This window comes from Strix uralensis, chromosome 19 (assembly GCF_047716275.1).
Source record: "Strix uralensis isolate ZFMK-TIS-50842 chromosome 19, bStrUra1, whole genome shotgun sequence".
Classification (NCBI taxonomy): Eukaryota; Metazoa; Chordata; class Aves; order Strigiformes; family Strigidae; genus Strix; species Strix uralensis.
The window spans coordinates 9,447,808-9,463,114 of NC_133990.1; the positions used below are offsets into that span (position 1 = coordinate 9,447,808).

The following is a 15,307-nucleotide window of genomic DNA, read 5'->3' on the forward strand; positions in this document are numbered from 1 at the left end:
GCCGAGGTTGTTTTCCTCACCGGCAGCTCCCTCCCTGCCCGTGCTCACACTGCTCTTGCCGTCCCCCTGCATCCTGCTTCCCCTCTTTCTTCCTCCCATTGACTGTCTGCCGGTCGGATTATTTTTCCCCAGATGCTGTAGTCTGCAATTTTCCCAGGTTGAATCTGCCTGGGTTTGTTCTCTTAATCTCTCTAAGTCCCTTTTGTGTTATTTCTGCCCTCATCAATCAGTTGAGCATCCTCCACAGATTATATTAATGCACTATTTGCTTGGTGTCGCATTAACAAGAACACTGAGGGTGTCTGTGGGTGCAGCCCCTCTGCCTGGGTGCCTGGGGGGCACTAGAGCCCTGCAGCCCCTTTCCCGGCTCTCAGGAGAACCAGTTGAAACCAGTATGGAACGAGTTGAACAGGAGCCAAGGTGTGTTGTTGATGCTGGACCAGATGCCTTGCTGATCCTCGTGTCCTGCAGCCCACGGGTGGCTCTTCGCCCCGCAGCATGCCCGGTGATGCACCGTGAGTGCAGGCACAGCTTGTGCTTGGCCGCCGGCCCCCACCGCTATCGCCCCATCTCTTCCCGCTCGGGAGGTGTCCTGTCCTTTCGGAAGGATGGGGGAAATGGAAAAGGCTCCACCTCTTCCCTGGGCAAATACAGCTCCTCTGAGTTCATATCCTGGAGAGCGGAATAGCCAGGTCCCAGCAGGGACGGTGACTTCACCTCCCGGTAACGCGTTTCCCTGGCCAGCTGGGAAAGGAGCCCTTGTATCTCTGAAGGAGCCGCCTGGCTTCCCCCACCCAAAGCCTTTCCCAGCTGTTTCCATCCTGGCCAGGGCTGGGGGATGCGATTTTGGCTCTGTGGGGAAGGGGTGTTACCGCTTCCCCTTGCTGGGGGAGCTGGGCTGGGGTGCATCGCTTTGGAGTAGGCAGCCTGTGCGAACCCCCAGATTATTGTGGGGAAGGGGAGCAAGTGCTGTTCATCCCACCACGCAGCTGAGATCCTTCCGGGGGCCTGAAACTCAAAGCAGGAGCAGCGTTTGGCTTTTGCAAGGGGTGAATCCAGCCCCAAAGGATTCCTGTGATGCTGTTCCCCCCTTAGCAATTGCTCCTTCTATCCCTGCTGTGGCCATCAACCCTCAGGGGCAAGAGCTGCACCTTCTTCCCAGCTGCGTGGATGGGAACGGGGTTTCCGACTCTGCTTTTCCTTTCATTGTTCTGGGAGCCTTCGCATTGAACAAGCTGCCTGTTTTTTCCTGCATTGCTTGTGGGGGGGAAGCAGTGGGGGGAAATTGGGGGTCTGGCCAGGGGTCCTGGGGTGGCTGGGCTGGGGGTGGGCAATCAATGTCTGTGCTGTGCAGGGATGCTGCCCCTGCTCCCTCCTGCTGCCAACCTCTTTAAAAAACTTAATTGTTGGATTTTCCCTGAGAAGAAGGCTCCCACCCTTTCCCAAAGAAGAAAAAAGGCTCCAGTTGACTCCATGTTTCTGCTGCCATGTCCCCAGATCCTTCCCTTTGTCTGTCATGGATCCCCAGCCCAGCCCAGGGAGGAAGGCAGATGCCTTGGACCTCTCAAACTCCTCTGCCATTGCCTGCCTTCACCATCATCCACCATCTTATCTGAACATGTTGTAGGACAGAAGAGCTTAGAGAAGGAGAAAGCAGAGATGAGGAGGGAGGCAGAGCTGCCAGAGGAGGCTCAGACATGCCATCGGCAGAGACAACTTGGTGGCAGGGATGGCTTGGGTTCTGCGTGGCTGTAAGCCCTAAGATTTGGGGCTCAAGCCAGAGGTAGATGGTGGAGTCTGTTGTTAGAGACAAGCAGTCTGTGTTTTGGCATGGGGATGCTCACAGCACAGGGATGCTGCGTCCAGCCCTCGGGGTGCTGTGAGGAGCTGCTGGGAGTTCAGCTCCCAGCAGGTTGCTGCACTTGCTGGGGTAATTCCAGCTGGACCCAAGCTGCCAAAACCAGGAGCAGGGCTTGGGTGTGACAGCCGTCGCGCAGCCTGGGCAGCGTCAAAGCAGGCAGAGCCCTGGCCGGGTCTGGTGTGTCTCGCACCTGGGTTTGGTAGGATTCTCAAGGACTGAAGACACCAATTATTCTCAAGGAGTTGCCAGACACTGGTGCAGGGAAGGATAAAGGGCTCACTGCCGTGTCACGCTCTCCCATCGCTGCTGTTTGCCCTGTGTTGATGGGAATCTGCCTCCCTGATTGCAGCCTCCCTGTCCCTGCCAGTTAACCCAGTGGCTTTGCCCCAGTTGGACCCACCCTGCAGTGCCTGGCTTGGCGGAGGACCTGTTTGTCAGCGTTGGTAGGGAGCCCGTTTGCAGGGACGCTGCGAAGCCTCGAGCCCTGGCACGCGCCATTTGCGGGCAGGAGAGCACCCGTGGCATTTGGACACCCGTGGCGTTTGGATACCTGTGGCATTTGGATGCAGGGGTGGGTGCTCAGCTGAGTATCTCAGGTGGCAGCACCCTGTCAGCCAAATTCACCCACCATAACCACAGGGGAAACAGAGGGGGCCCTGCCTGCCCGGGGAGCTGGGCACAGCGCTGGGCCCGGTGTTTGGGGTGCGGGCTGGTGGCTGTGGCAGGCAGCCGGGGTCAGGAGCCCTTGGCTCTCATCCAACCTCCGTCCCGAGCTTGCTGGGCAACTTCGGTTGAGTTTCTTAATGTCTCTGTGGCCAAGCTCCTTCCCTATCGAAGCGGGCAAATCTCTTCTGAACTTATTGGGAAACTGCACCTGAAGCAGCCGGTTTGCCAGGAGGCTGTGCCGGGAGGAGCCGGGTGCGGGTGGCCGCAGCGGACGTGCCTGTGGACGGAGGAGAGACGCGGAAGGGCGATTCCTGCAGAAGAGAGATGAACGTCACCTCTTTGGGTCGCAATTTTGGGCAAGACATCAAGTGTCTCCTGAACCCTGGCAGGAACCCCCTGTACACTGAGGCCACCTCAGGCCATCAGCACAGGTCGAGGCGGGCAGGGCAGGTTGGGTGAAGCTGCCACCTCCAGCCCCAGGAGGCTGCCACCACCATCGGAGATGGCTGGTGCTCTGCAGGATCACAGCTGATGAGCTCCTCCAGCTGGTTTATTTGCTTAGTGGCAACAGTCCTCAGGTGGATTTTATTTTCCCAAGAGGGTATGTGTGCATGTATTTGGTGTGCCCAGAGCACACCAGCCTCCTCCCACTGCCCGGGGCAGCAGGACAGTGTTCCTGCAGTGCCCAGACAAAGCATCCCTGCATGTAGGGTACCCATGGCCAGCAGTACAGGGATGCTCAGGCTGGATGTTGAGGGATGCTCATGATACAGGGATGCTCAGACCCACAGTGCAGGGAGGCTCATGGCACAGGGATACCTGCAGTGGTGCAGGGATGCGATTCCCCAGGGCAAGGGGAAGGGACGAGGGTCTGTGACACAGGACCAGCAGAAAGGTGTGGTTTTTCAAGGCATCTCTGGCAAGGTGGGTCTCCAGTTATAGGTCTGTCTGTCCCGCACAGAGACAGGGGCTTGCAGTAGAGGAGCTCTGCTGTGGCCACACTGCGTGGACAAAATTGGGGGGTTACAGCAAAAGCAGCTTTCTGGAGCCTGACTCTCCCTGTGAGAGCCAGGGTAGGAGTCTCCAAGGGACACGTGAGGGGGGACATGGGATACCTGGGCATTTCCTTCCCCAGCCAAACCCAGGCAAGCGTGTGTCTCTCCTTCCCGGTGAGCAGTTCAGTGCTTCAGAGGGATTGTGTCAGTCTCCGAGACCACAGGGTGAAGCCCAAGGGGTGTCCCTGCAGGGACAAGGTCTCCGGTGAAGGGCATGGGGTGACATGGGGTGCCCGGCGTGCTGGCATAGGGGGTGCCAGCCAGGCCGGGCGAGGGCATGCCTGGCTCCACGCAGCCGGCGCCAGGCGAGCACCCTGGGGGGGTAAATATGAGTTTGTGCCTGGCCGGCTGCCAGCAGTGCGGGTGAGGTGCCTGCCCTGGCCGGCTGCTCCCCCAGGTACCCGCTACACCCCACGGGGAGCTCAGTCCGGCCTGGCATCCCCACCGTGGGGGTGCAGCCTGGCCCCACAGGGAAACTGAGGCACAGGGTGCAGCTGCTTGGTCGGTGGAGCTGGTTGGAAACATGCCATGTGGGGCTGCACCATCCTGGCCCCCTCACCAGCGAGGATCCGAAAGGCCGAGGGCTGGCACTTTCCCCCTGGCCAGGGCTGGAGCCAGAGTGTGCTGTGGTCGAGGGTCTCGGCCCCGTCTGGCGAGCGGGCGGCTGCGCTGCCTTTGCCACAGCCGGCGTCCGGCGCAGCACGCGGGCCCTACATTTGTAAGCAATTTGCCGGAGCGCTCCGGAGGTGCTTCCCGCCTGCCGCTTGGCAGCCAGACGCCGCACAGAAGCTCACTGGCTCCCTCGAGGCCTCGCTCAGCCCCGGCCCTGCGCTGCCGAGCCTCATCCTGCCCAGGCAGGCGCCAGCGAACATGCTGGAGAAGGGGCGCAGAGCGGGGTGGGGGCCCCGCGGGACCCCTTGGAGCCAAGCAGGGGGAACCCACAGCCAGAGTTAACCCTTGGGGTGCGCCAAGCCGGGTTTTCCACTGGAAATATCCCCTTCAGGGCTTTTTGCATTTCAGTGCTGCATCCATATTTTCCTGAGTTCATTTTCCCAGGATGTGAGTGTGCTCCCAGCGGGGAGCAGGGGTGTGGATCAAGCCTGAGGATGCTCCTGCCATGGTGCAAACCCAGAGGAGGTGATGATGCGGCTGGGAAGGGTCTGGCCACCCCATCCCAGTGCCGTGGATGGATCAACCCCAGTCCCACAGCCCTTTCCGAGCCCAGCTCTGTGGTGTCCCAGCCAGAGCTGCACCTCTGAACCAGCCAGTCTGAGGGGGCTGTGGGATTGGGAACAGCTCGGCCTGGCCTCCACTGAACCCCGAAACATCTGGGTGAGAAAGGCTGAGGAGCCTGAAGCTGCCAGGGCACTGACAGGGAGAGAAGGGGCTGAAGAAATGGGGAGAAAAGTGGGGGAATCAGTCAAAAGGAGCACATGGATGGGATGAGGAAGAGGGATGCAGAGAAGCACCCTATCACCTGCCTTCCTGTTACTGTGTCCCCAGGAGCATGACAGGGGCTGGTGGCATCCTCTTGGCAGCCCTTGTGCTGCCCCACTGCTTCACCCTGTCCTGGCGCTGGCTCCCCGCTGAGGCAGGGCTCCCTTTGGGGTTGCTTTGCTGGCCCCACCTGCCATACGGTGCAGAGGTTTGCAGCGGGACAGTGCTGGCAAAGGGGTCCCGCCTGCCTGGCTGTGTTCTGTTTTCCCCTCCATCCTTCTGCTCTTCTTCCCTTTGCTTGTGCCTTTGTGCCCATGGTGCCAGGGTGCCTGGCCCGTTTCCTACCCACGCTTTACCTTTCAGCCTGGCTGTAAACCCTCCAGAGCTCTAAGCAGCAATTTACCCAGCTACAAACCAGGGACAATCTCTTTCCCTTCCTGCCTGAGGTGGATACAAAGTGCTGCTCCCAACTCAACTTTTTGGGACCCGCTGCTTTCCCAGCCACCCACGCCATGTCTGCATGGTCCTGCCTGGCATCCTGACCTTGCTGGGCTGCCGGAGCAGGGAACTAATTTGAGGAATGTTGCTTGGGGAGAGGAGCAAAGACACAGGCATTTTGCCGTGCAGATGCTGACAGCTGCCTCCTGGGGCCAGGGAGCGGGCAGGGACACCCACCGTGTCCTGGGACACCCACCACATCCCAGCCCTGCTTACTGGACCCCACCGGCCAGCCCAGTCCCCTTGTAGTAGGGGGTCAGGGTGGGATTCTGGGGTGAACTCTCCCTCCTCAAATAGTGGGCATTGCTCAACTCCAGGACCAGCCCTTGGGGGCTGTGGGATGTTTCTGCCTCTTTTGGATGTGCTTATGCTCAGTGGACATCGCCGTCCAGCCCTTCTCTTCCCGGCATCACCCGCCTGGCTCCGCTCTGCCGCCCAGCTCGCACAGGGCTCTGTCCCTCCTGCTCTGGGTAAGGACTCTTCCTCCTCCTCCACAGCCTTTCTCAGCAGCAAAACCCTGTGGCAATTTTCAGCTGCAACTGATGGGAGCAAATCCACACTGGCCTTTGCTTCCCACTGCACAGAGCATCCTTTAAAAACACCTATTTATAAACCCTGATCAAAAGGCAGCAGGGCTGGGGGGTCGCTCAGGGAGCGGGAGGCGATGGACCAGAAGTGGCTGGTTTACAAGTGAAATGTTATTTTTTCCTGGCCGGTGGGGCTGAGGCAAGAGCTTGTCCTTGATGGAGACCCCAGATCCTGGGGTCTTGGGCAATACGGGGCTGGGAGGGAAAAGTGGGAGCTCTGCTGAGTGATGGTTTTGGGAGCCGGTTCCTTCAGGAAGGGCTTTTGGGTTGGTGGAGCTGCTTGCTGCCGCTCTGAAGACAAACAGCCCCTGGAAGAGGTAATTAGGGTGATCCCGTCCTGATCCCCTCAGCTGTGGCAACGAGTCACGAGTCCTTCACCAGCAGCCACTCCAAGCCCATTTTGCATTAATTAGGCTGTTTACAAAACACTGTAAATTGCAGTAATAAACCCACCATTCCTTGGTTTCCTTTAATTATCCATTTGCATGATGAATGAGCCAGCCCCCTCTTCAGCTCTTCTTGCAGGCAGAGGGGCCATGCAGTGGAGTACGCTTTGTATGGGATCTGCCATGCAAGGTGGGCAGGGATCCTGGGAGAGGGGGAAATGAGAAGGGAACAGAGGGGGAGCAGAGGGAGCTGCAGCCCTGGAGATCTGCTCAGCTGCAAGAGAGGGGACTCCTTCCCCAGGACCCCACCATGTTTCAGTGGGGTTTGAGCAGCTGTTTCACCCTGGGCTTGGAGCCCGGCTCTTGGACTTTGATTTTCCATAGGAAACAGTACAGAAACCTTTCAAAGCATTTAATCCTCCCCGGCTCGGCGATGGGGCTGCCTGGAAAGGCAGAGGAGAGGCGGTGGCATTTCTTGCCCCCTGCATACCTTCCCCTTTCTTTCCCTTTTGACTTGGCGGATGAATTCCAGAGATGTTAATCCGCTCTCAACCCCTTGGTGAAGAATAAAACGTCCTCTCTGTGTGGGAGGAAGGAATTCATTCGAATTAATTGCGGGAAGGAGCGGGCAGCCGGGGGTGCGAGTGAGGCTGTGCCGAGGGTGGGGTGAGCATCCTCTGCTGCTCAGTGGTCCCTGAAGGGGAGGGAGGGACGGGCGGGTGGACGGGGATATCCGAGGTGGCACAATCCTCACATTCATGGCTGGAGGCTTCAGCCTCTGCCCCACCATAAAAATGCCAGCCATGTGGTCTGTGGGCCAGGCTTCGGCGGCAGTGGTGAGCAGAGGGAGTGAGTGGGGGGCAAAACAGCCCTGCTCAGCAGTTTTGGGGTGTTGCTGCCTATAAAGGGGAGGGAAGTGCCATCCCAACAAGCTGGGGTGACAGGAGCTGCGGGGTCTGACCCATCCCGGGGGTGCACAGAGATGGGGCAGGAGGGACGGAGGGAGGAAGGGGTCTGAGCTCAAGCTGGGTCAGCTCATTGAGGGTTCGTGGAGGTGAACGTGGAAAGAGAGAGGAGAGGAGAGGCCGCCGGGATGGGCCAGGCGCTGTTCTGCGCACTGGGAGGTCGGTGCGGCTGCAGGACGGGGTTCACGTGGGGTCCCAGGGCCGTGCAGGGTGGTGTGGGCTCTGCCTCCTGCCCTGACCTTCACCTCCTCTCTCTGCAGAGCTCCTGGGATCTGCCAAGCGCCTGAACGTGAACTACCAGGATGCAGACGGGTGAGTTCTCCCCTGGCAGGGTGCTGGGTGCTGCTGCTGCCAGTGTGGGTGGGCTTGCTCTCCCCAGTATCCAGTTGGTTCTGCAGTTCTGGGTATCACAAAGCTTTCGAGGGTAGGTGCTGTGCCCCGGAGAACACAACAGCATCCTGAAGCCAGGGCAAGCCCTGCAGAGGCAGACCCAACGCCTGCCCAGATCTGAGCTGAGGGCTGTGCTCAACCCATCCTGCAAAATCCTTCATAAAGCTCTTCTGTGTCCCCCTCCGTAGGGCTGGGGGTGAAAAGGGATTGCAGCCTGTCCAGCCAGTGCCCCGTGTCCCGAGTGCTGGTTGAGGCACAGAGGGGCACCCAGCTGGCCCCGGCGCCTGCACGTGCTTGTGCCTGTGCTTAATTTCACGAGAGCAAAATCCCTTCACTTGCGGGGGGTTTAGAGAAAGAAAAGATGAGGTTGCCAAGTGACCACAGCATATTTGTGTAGCTCATCACTTCCAAAATCCAAGCACTTAATAAGCTGGGTACTGAGAGTTAAAGAAACCACAGAGGCCCATAAAATAAATAAGCATGTTATTCTTATTGAATTAACTCTGACCTGTGAGTTATTAGCATTGTTTTATGTACTGTTGTTGTACCTAATTTCTACATGTTTTCTTTTCGAGGACTCTGTAGGAGGAGGTGTCCGTGATGAGTCCTAACAGGCCAGCGGGGGGTTGAAAATGTGCAGGATGGCTCTGTCTTAAAATAATACTGTGCAGATGGAGCTTAATAGAAAAAAAAATGTAATAATAGAAGCAATGATCTGATTCTGATAAGGCACAGGGCTTGTGCTCGGGCAGCTCCAGGAGGGCTGCTGATGGGAATGAGGGTAAAGGGCCCACGTGCAGGGTATTAACAGCATGGGGGGCGCATTGGGTTTCGCTGGGGTGCAGGAAGGGGACAGTGGGGAGGTGACACCCGTGCATGGGGACAGCAGCGTGCACCCTCCGGGAGAGCCGTGCTGCTGGCAGTGTCCTCAGCGTCACCTCGCTCACGGCTTAGGGACAATGGAGTGGACGAGCGTGGGTTTGTGCAGCCACCTCCAGGGCAGAACTGGCCCCACAGGGATCCCCGCAGGGTTGGCACAGGGGGGATTTTTGTACCTCCTGCATTCTCGCTTTGAGGCAGAGGTTTTGGTGTGGGCTCAGGGACATGGTGGCTGCATTGAAGGAAGGAGCAGCCCTCTCTGCTGGGGTTAGCGTCCCTCCTGCAATGCCCAGAGACTCTGCACAGGGATTTGGGGGTGCTCTGGGACTGTGGTCTGGGAGGAGAGCCATGCTGGGTGAGCTGTGGCCCCAGCACAGGGCTGGGATCCTGCTGAGCCTGTTGGAGCCCTGGGCCAGCACCATCTGGAGACCCCTATGCCCCTTGGATCAGCACACGGGCTAATCCCCGGCAGCACAGGGACCTCTCCCTCGGCCATGGCCCTTCACGTGACAGCACGGGGGGAGCGCTGGGCAGACAGGCCCTTTTCACAGCCCCGAGACACAGGGCTCTTTCATTACCAGCGGCCTCCCACACTGCGCCGTGGGCTCCCAGCATCCCTGCTGGCATGGGGAGGGGGCGGCTGGTGGAGCGCCCAGGAGTAGCCGCTGGGCCGGTGCGTTTGCTGTGAGCAGCGCAGCTTCGGGCTGCCTGGCTGCACCGCGGAGAGGGGAGATGCAACTCTCTCCATCCTGCCTGCTTGCCCCCCCTGCACAGGGCTGGGTGGTGAGGGACCCATCTCACTGAGGTCTCAGGGGGCGCATGGGGTCCCTTCATCCCTCGCTGAGCCCTGGGGCACGGACAGCATGGAGAGATAGGGGGAAACCGAGGCACTGGGAGTGGGGAATCAGGAAGGACGTAGCTAGGAACAGCCGGTGGCCACCCCAGCCCTCGGTGTGTGTCCCCGCGCAGGCGGGGGCTGTAGGGACAGCACAGTGGGGGCCGGGGCCGGACTGAGCCCTGCCTTGTGTTGCAGGTTCTCAGCACTGCACCACGCAGCCCTGGGCGGCAGCCTGGACCTCATCTCGCTGCTGCTGGAGGCACAGGCCACCGTCGACATCAAGGACAGCAATGGTAAGGGGTGACCCCCTGGCATGGCCCCGTGCCTCCAGCAGCTGGCTCAGCCCTCTGAGTGAGGCTGGGGGCCGCATCCAGCCCTGCTGAGCCCCACTTCCCCCCCAGGGATGCGCCCCTTGCACTACGCGGCCTGGCAGGGGCGCGTGGAGCCAGTGCGGGTGCTGCTGCGCGCTGCTGCCTCCGTCAATATGGCCTCGCTGGATGGGCAGATCCCGCTGCACCTCTCGGCACAGTACGGCCACTACGAGGTGGTAAGTGAGAGCCCAGCACCACCCACGCAGCCACCCCGGGTCTCTCTGGGGGTGTGCGGGTGGGGGCAAACCCCATCGTGCCAGGCAGGAGGGAGGCAGGGGTGTGGGATGATGCTGAGCCCCTGTACCACGTTGCTCCCCCGCAGTCAGAGATGCTGCTCCAGCACCAGTCCAACCCCTGCCTCATCAACAAGGCGAAGAAAACCCCCCTGGACCTGGCCTGCGAGTTCGGGCGGCTGAAGGTGAGGGCTGGGGGGCTCTGCCCTGCACCGGGCACTTCTCGGGGGCAGCTCTGGAGCTGGCTGGCTCCTCTGGAAGCAAAGCGCTGGGTCCAGCCATGACCACTCTCCCTCCTCCACGAGTCTCAGAGCCTGGCAGGTAGCACCTGCCTCATCCCACAGCCAGGCAAGGCCGGATCCTGAACCTGGGAGCTGCAGGTTTTGCTCCTGACCTCACAGCAGGGCAGCATCAGGCTGGGAGAGAAGCCAGGAGTCCTCACTCCCTGTTCCCTGCAGCCTCCCCCCGCCCAGCCCAGCTTTGCTCCCATTTAAGCACAGATAGGCTGAGCTGGCTAATCCCCACAAGCCCTGAGTGCCCAGCCCCACTTGGCTGCTCGAGGTCCCCAGCAGGGCTCATGGGGACGGGGCCACCCCATGCTCTGGGAGACCCCGGCCCAGCCTCTATCACACCACCGGGCTGGGCTGGATTGTGGCCAGCCAGACCGTCCCATGCCCCACCGGGGAGGGGGCCAGGGGATACTTCCATTTTTGGAGTATCTATAATGTCTGCAGCTATAAACAGGGCAGTAAAAATAACTCCTCTGTGCCTCTGGGCTGCCCTGAGATGCTGAGAGTCGCTCTGGGCTTGGAGAGACTGGAGCATTTTAGGACTTGGTCTGAAAAGCCCGATTATGGGAAGACTATTTCTGGCTGTTGTGACCTTTTACAGCCCTTTTGCAACAGTGTGGCCCTGCCAAGCACTGACCAGCTCTGGCCGAGCTCTGGGGCTGCAGATGGAGGGAAGCAGTGGGATGGGGAGCAGAGGGCTGGCTCCAAGGGAGAGCCCCTTGCTGGGAGGGTGCAGGTGGGGGTACCAGCACCCAGCTGCTCACCCCTGTGCCCCGTGCAGGTGGCCCAGCTGCTGCTGAACAGCCATCTGTGCGTCGCCCTCCTGGAGGGACAGTCCAAGGATGCCACCGACCCCAACTACACCACCCCGCTGCACCTGGCAGCCAAGAATGGGCACAAGGAGATCATCAGGTAACCCCCTGCCAGGCCGGGGCACTGCCCTATCCTGGAAAAACCCATCACGGCTTCAGTCCCGCTTCCTTCCAAACCCACCTCCCTGCTGCGGGCTTCAGTGTGTCGTCCCTAAAGCCTCAGCGGTGAAGGGGCTGTCCCCATCACAGAGCAGCCCATCGCCTGGCCCTGATGTCCATGTTCATGCCTCTCCCTCCTTCCACCAGGCAGCTACTGAAGGCTGGGATCGAGATCAACAAGCAGACAAAGACAGGCACAGCCCTGCACGAGGCCGCGCTCTACGGCAAAACGGAGGTGGTGCGGTTGCTGCTGGAGGTGAGCGTGGTGGGGACAGGGCTGCACAGGGGGGACAAGGCCCTGGGGGTCAGCCATCACCCCCTTCCCCTCGGTCCCTCTGTCTCCCGTGGGTCCGGCAGCAGGTGTGGGGTCTGGCCATGACCATGTCCCCTCATGGGCAGGGCGGCGTTGATGTGAACATCAGGAACACCTACAACCAGACGGCGCTGGACATCGTGAACCAGTTCACCACCTCGCACGCCAGCAAGGACATCAAGCAGCTGCTGAGAGGTGAGGTGGGACCAGCACGCAGCTGGGCGCTGCCTGCCACTGAGAGGGGCTCCTTCCCTCTGGGACCTGCCTGGGGCTCCCAGTGCTCCTGAACAGCCTCTCAGCGTCAGCATCCCAGTCCTGTCAGACATGCCCCCATCCTCCATGTGGGCAATGTCCAGAGATTGGGTCCTTCCTGCAGTATTAATGTTTTCTTCTCCCCTCTCCTCACTCTTGTTTTCTCCCTCTGCCCTCTCTGAACTGCTCTCTTTCCTCCCTGTACTCTGGCACCTTCTTTCTTTCCTCTGTCCCTTGTCTTCAGAGGCATCAGGAATCCTGAAGGTCCGAGCTTTGAAGGATTTTTGGAACCTCCACGACCCAACTGCTCTCAACGTCCGGGCAGGAGACGTCATCACGGTGAGGCTACTCCCTGCTCCCTGTCCTCCAGCCCTGCCATGACCCCAGGTATCAACCATGTCCCTCTTGTCCCCACGGCAGGTCCTGGAGCAGCATCCAGATGGGCGATGGAAGGGGCACATCCACGACGCTCAGAAAGGCACTGATCGGGTTGGGTACTTCCCCCCCTCCATCGCTGAAGTCATCAGCAAGCGAACAGGTCAGTGGCCATCCTCGGCATGCTGGGGACAGTCCCCTGTATGAAACCATCCCAGCCCCTCCTGTAGGACAGGTCCCCGCAGCCCTGGCTAGCTTGGTGGGGTGGTAATTTGGGGGTTGAGGCTCAGATATCCCTCCCACGCTGACTCCTGCACGAGCTCTGACCACGCGTGTTTTGTCTTTGAATGCAGGCATGGTTGTCCCCCGCGTGGCACCCGCGCACCAGCGCCAGGGTCCCCCCGGGGCCCTCCCGGCCCCCCCTGGCGGGTTGCAGCACCTCCCCGACGAGTGTCCTCACCAGGCAGTCCCGAGCGTCCCAGCGGCCTATGGCCACCTCACCCTAACCCGGACGGCCCCGGGCCCTGACAGCTCAGGTCAGGGGTGCAGCTGGGGAGGGAGAGGGGCTGGGGACCTTCCCCTGTTCCCAGCCCTGCCCGTGCAGGGGGACACAGCGGGAGACTCTCCTTCCACCTCCTGGTGGGGAAGCAGCCAGATGAGAGGGAGCAGGCGCAGGGAAAGGGAGTTTAGGCGAGCCCGTAGAGCAGCCCCTTCCCTCCCCCTGTCCTTGACCAGATGCGTCCCCACATCCCCTTGGTGCGTCCCTTGCCAGCCCAGGTCACCCTGTCTGTGTTGTGTGTGTTGGGAGGCGGGAGGGACCGATGCATCATCTTGTGGCCGGAGGGATCTCGTGGGAGGCTGGTTTTTACTGGCATCACTGTGCTGGCACACGGGTCCCTGCCAGGGACCTCTGTGCCCTGTGTCAGCCCTGATCCTGGGGCGCTGCTGACAACCTCCCCACCTGCCCTGAGCAGCAGGAGACAGGAACAGTGTGGGCAGCGAGGGCAGCATCGGGAGCATCCGCAGTGCCGGCAGCGGCCAAAGCACCGAGGGCACCAATGGGCAGAGCACCAGCATCCTCATCGAGAACGCCAGGGTAGGCGCCAGCCCCTGCTTCCCCCATGCTGCTCCCCCAGGCCTGGCTCAGGCTGGAGAGGGAGCCCCAGCACCTTCCCTGTCACCCCTGCACTTCCTAGCGAAGGAGGGGCTGCAGGAGCTGAGCATCCTCCACCAAACACCTATTTGCTGTCAGGACTCAGCAGAGAGATGCTCCCAGGGGGTCCCCAGTTGCCCCCCATAGCACAGTTGGCCTTTTTGAGAAGAGCTGGAGGCTGTGGTTGGTACCGCACAGCATCTCCATCATGTCCTGTGGCATCTGAGAGGAGAAAAAGGGCCCTGGGCCAAATCCTGCCCAGATCTCTTTCTAGGGACCAGCCCTTCGCTGGCTGAAGCTGTGCCCAGCAGCCCAGCACGGGAACCCCAGCTCCACTCCTGGGGGTGCGATGGGGCTTGTCTCCCTCCTCCACTCACTTCTCCTCTCCCCCAGCCGCTGCCCTCCGCCGGCGACGACCTCCAGCAACACCTTTTGGGATCAGAGCCACGCAATGGGCAGTTGACCTCCCCGGCAGGTGAGGGATGTCCCAACTCCATGGGGCCTTGGGGACAGCCATCGCCCTGGCCCTGGGGGGGCTGCTCCCTGCTCGAGTGCCTCTGTGACAGTTCTCCTCTGTCCTCTCTGCCAGGGCCACCGAGCCACCAGGCCCCAGGCAGCTGCCCTCCTGGAGACAGGGTCTTCTCCCACCAGTTCTTGCGGCCTGAGCAGCTCCTTGAGGGGAAGGTAACTGGGCCAATTGGGAACCTGGTGTGCTGGGTGAGAGGGACACATGTGGGCTCTCAGCCCAGCTCTCGCTGCACTGGGGACACAGGGGTCTGGGTCTTGAGGACACTGGGGACAGGTGGGCCCAAGGAAATCCTGTCGTCTTGCCTGGAGCAGCCAGGTGCCTGCAGCCACCGTCACAGGCTGCTCTTTGCCCCGACCTCTCCCCAGGACGCAGAAGCCATTTACAACTGGCTGAGTGAGTTCCAGCTGGAGTCGTACACCGCCAACTTCCTCAACGCCGGCTACGACGTCCCCACCATCAGCCGCATGACCCCGGAGGTAAGGCAGGTCCTGCCCCACCCTGGCCAGCATCCCCCCGAGCTGCTGGCTGCAGGTCCCCACTGCCCCACGCTCCCCGTGCCCCTGCTGACCACAGCCCCACTCTACTCACATTAGGATCTGACAGCCATCGGCGTGACCAAGCCGGGCCACAGGAAGAAGATCTCCACTGAGATCGGGCAGCTCAGCATCGCCGAGTGGCTGCCCAACTACATCCCGGTGAGTACCTGGCATGGGGGCTTTTGTTCAGCACCCTCTTTCCACCAGGTTTTTTTCTGAGTTGTCTTTACCCCAGCACAGGACAGGAGCGGGGTCTGTAAGTAAATATATGCTGCAATGGCCTGTGGTAATGCAGTCAGAGAGACCCCAAAAATGCAGTGTCCTGGCCAGGGGCAGGGCAGGGATGGGTGAGGGTGCTGCCCATGCCTCAGTGCTCACAGCAACATCTCTGCTCTTTGCAGGCTGACCTGATGGACTGGCTCAGTGCCATTGGGTTGCCCCAGTACCACAAAAAGCTGGTGAACAATGGCTACGACTCCATCACCATTGTCACAGACCTGACGTGGGAGGATCTGCAAGAGATCGGCATCAACAAGCTGGGTGAGTCCCTGCCTCCGTGCTGGGGTGGCCCAGGGCAGCCAAGTTTCCCACCCAGGTCCCCATGCCCCATTCTCCCTCAGGCTGGAAGGTGCTGGCGTGTCCTGAGCACCCGGAAAGGGCAGTTTGTGGCTGTCCCTAAGGTCTCCTCTTGGCACGCTGGGGCCGGGATGAGCCAGGTGGAC

General features: G+C 60.6%; 1 protein-coding gene across 5 annotated transcripts in view; it reads left to right on the forward strand.

Annotated features, from left to right (window-relative positions):
- The window catches only part of CASKIN2 (CASK interacting protein 2), a 34,675-nt gene that overhangs the window by 13,855 nt on the left and 5,513 nt on the right, over nt 1-15,307 (forward strand). For 3 of the 5 annotated variants that reach the window (XM_074889271.1, XM_074889275.1, XM_074889272.1), the window contains exons 3-18: nt 7,716-7,767; nt 9,758-9,855; nt 9,964-10,109; nt 10,256-10,351; nt 11,238-11,368; nt 11,575-11,683; nt 11,827-11,935; nt 12,237-12,331; nt 12,413-12,530; nt 12,721-12,903; nt 13,342-13,463; nt 13,914-13,995; nt 14,110-14,204; nt 14,415-14,525; nt 14,643-14,744; nt 14,987-15,125. In XM_074889271.1, the coding sequence (XP_074745372.1) occupies nt 7,716-7,767; nt 9,758-9,855; nt 9,964-10,109; nt 10,256-10,351; nt 11,238-11,368; nt 11,575-11,683; nt 11,827-11,935; nt 12,237-12,331; nt 12,413-12,530; nt 12,721-12,903; nt 13,342-13,463; nt 13,914-13,995; nt 14,110-14,204; nt 14,415-14,525; nt 14,643-14,744; nt 14,987-15,125 (1,788 nt within the window). The remainder of the gene's footprint in view (nt 1-7,715; nt 7,768-9,757; nt 9,856-9,963; nt 10,110-10,255; nt 10,352-11,237; nt 11,369-11,574; nt 11,684-11,826; nt 11,936-12,236; nt 12,332-12,412; nt 12,531-12,720; nt 12,904-13,341; nt 13,464-13,913; nt 13,996-14,109; nt 14,205-14,414; nt 14,526-14,642; nt 14,745-14,986; nt 15,126-15,307) is intronic. The other 2 variants (XM_074889273.1, XM_074889276.1) reach the window with 2 other exon arrangements.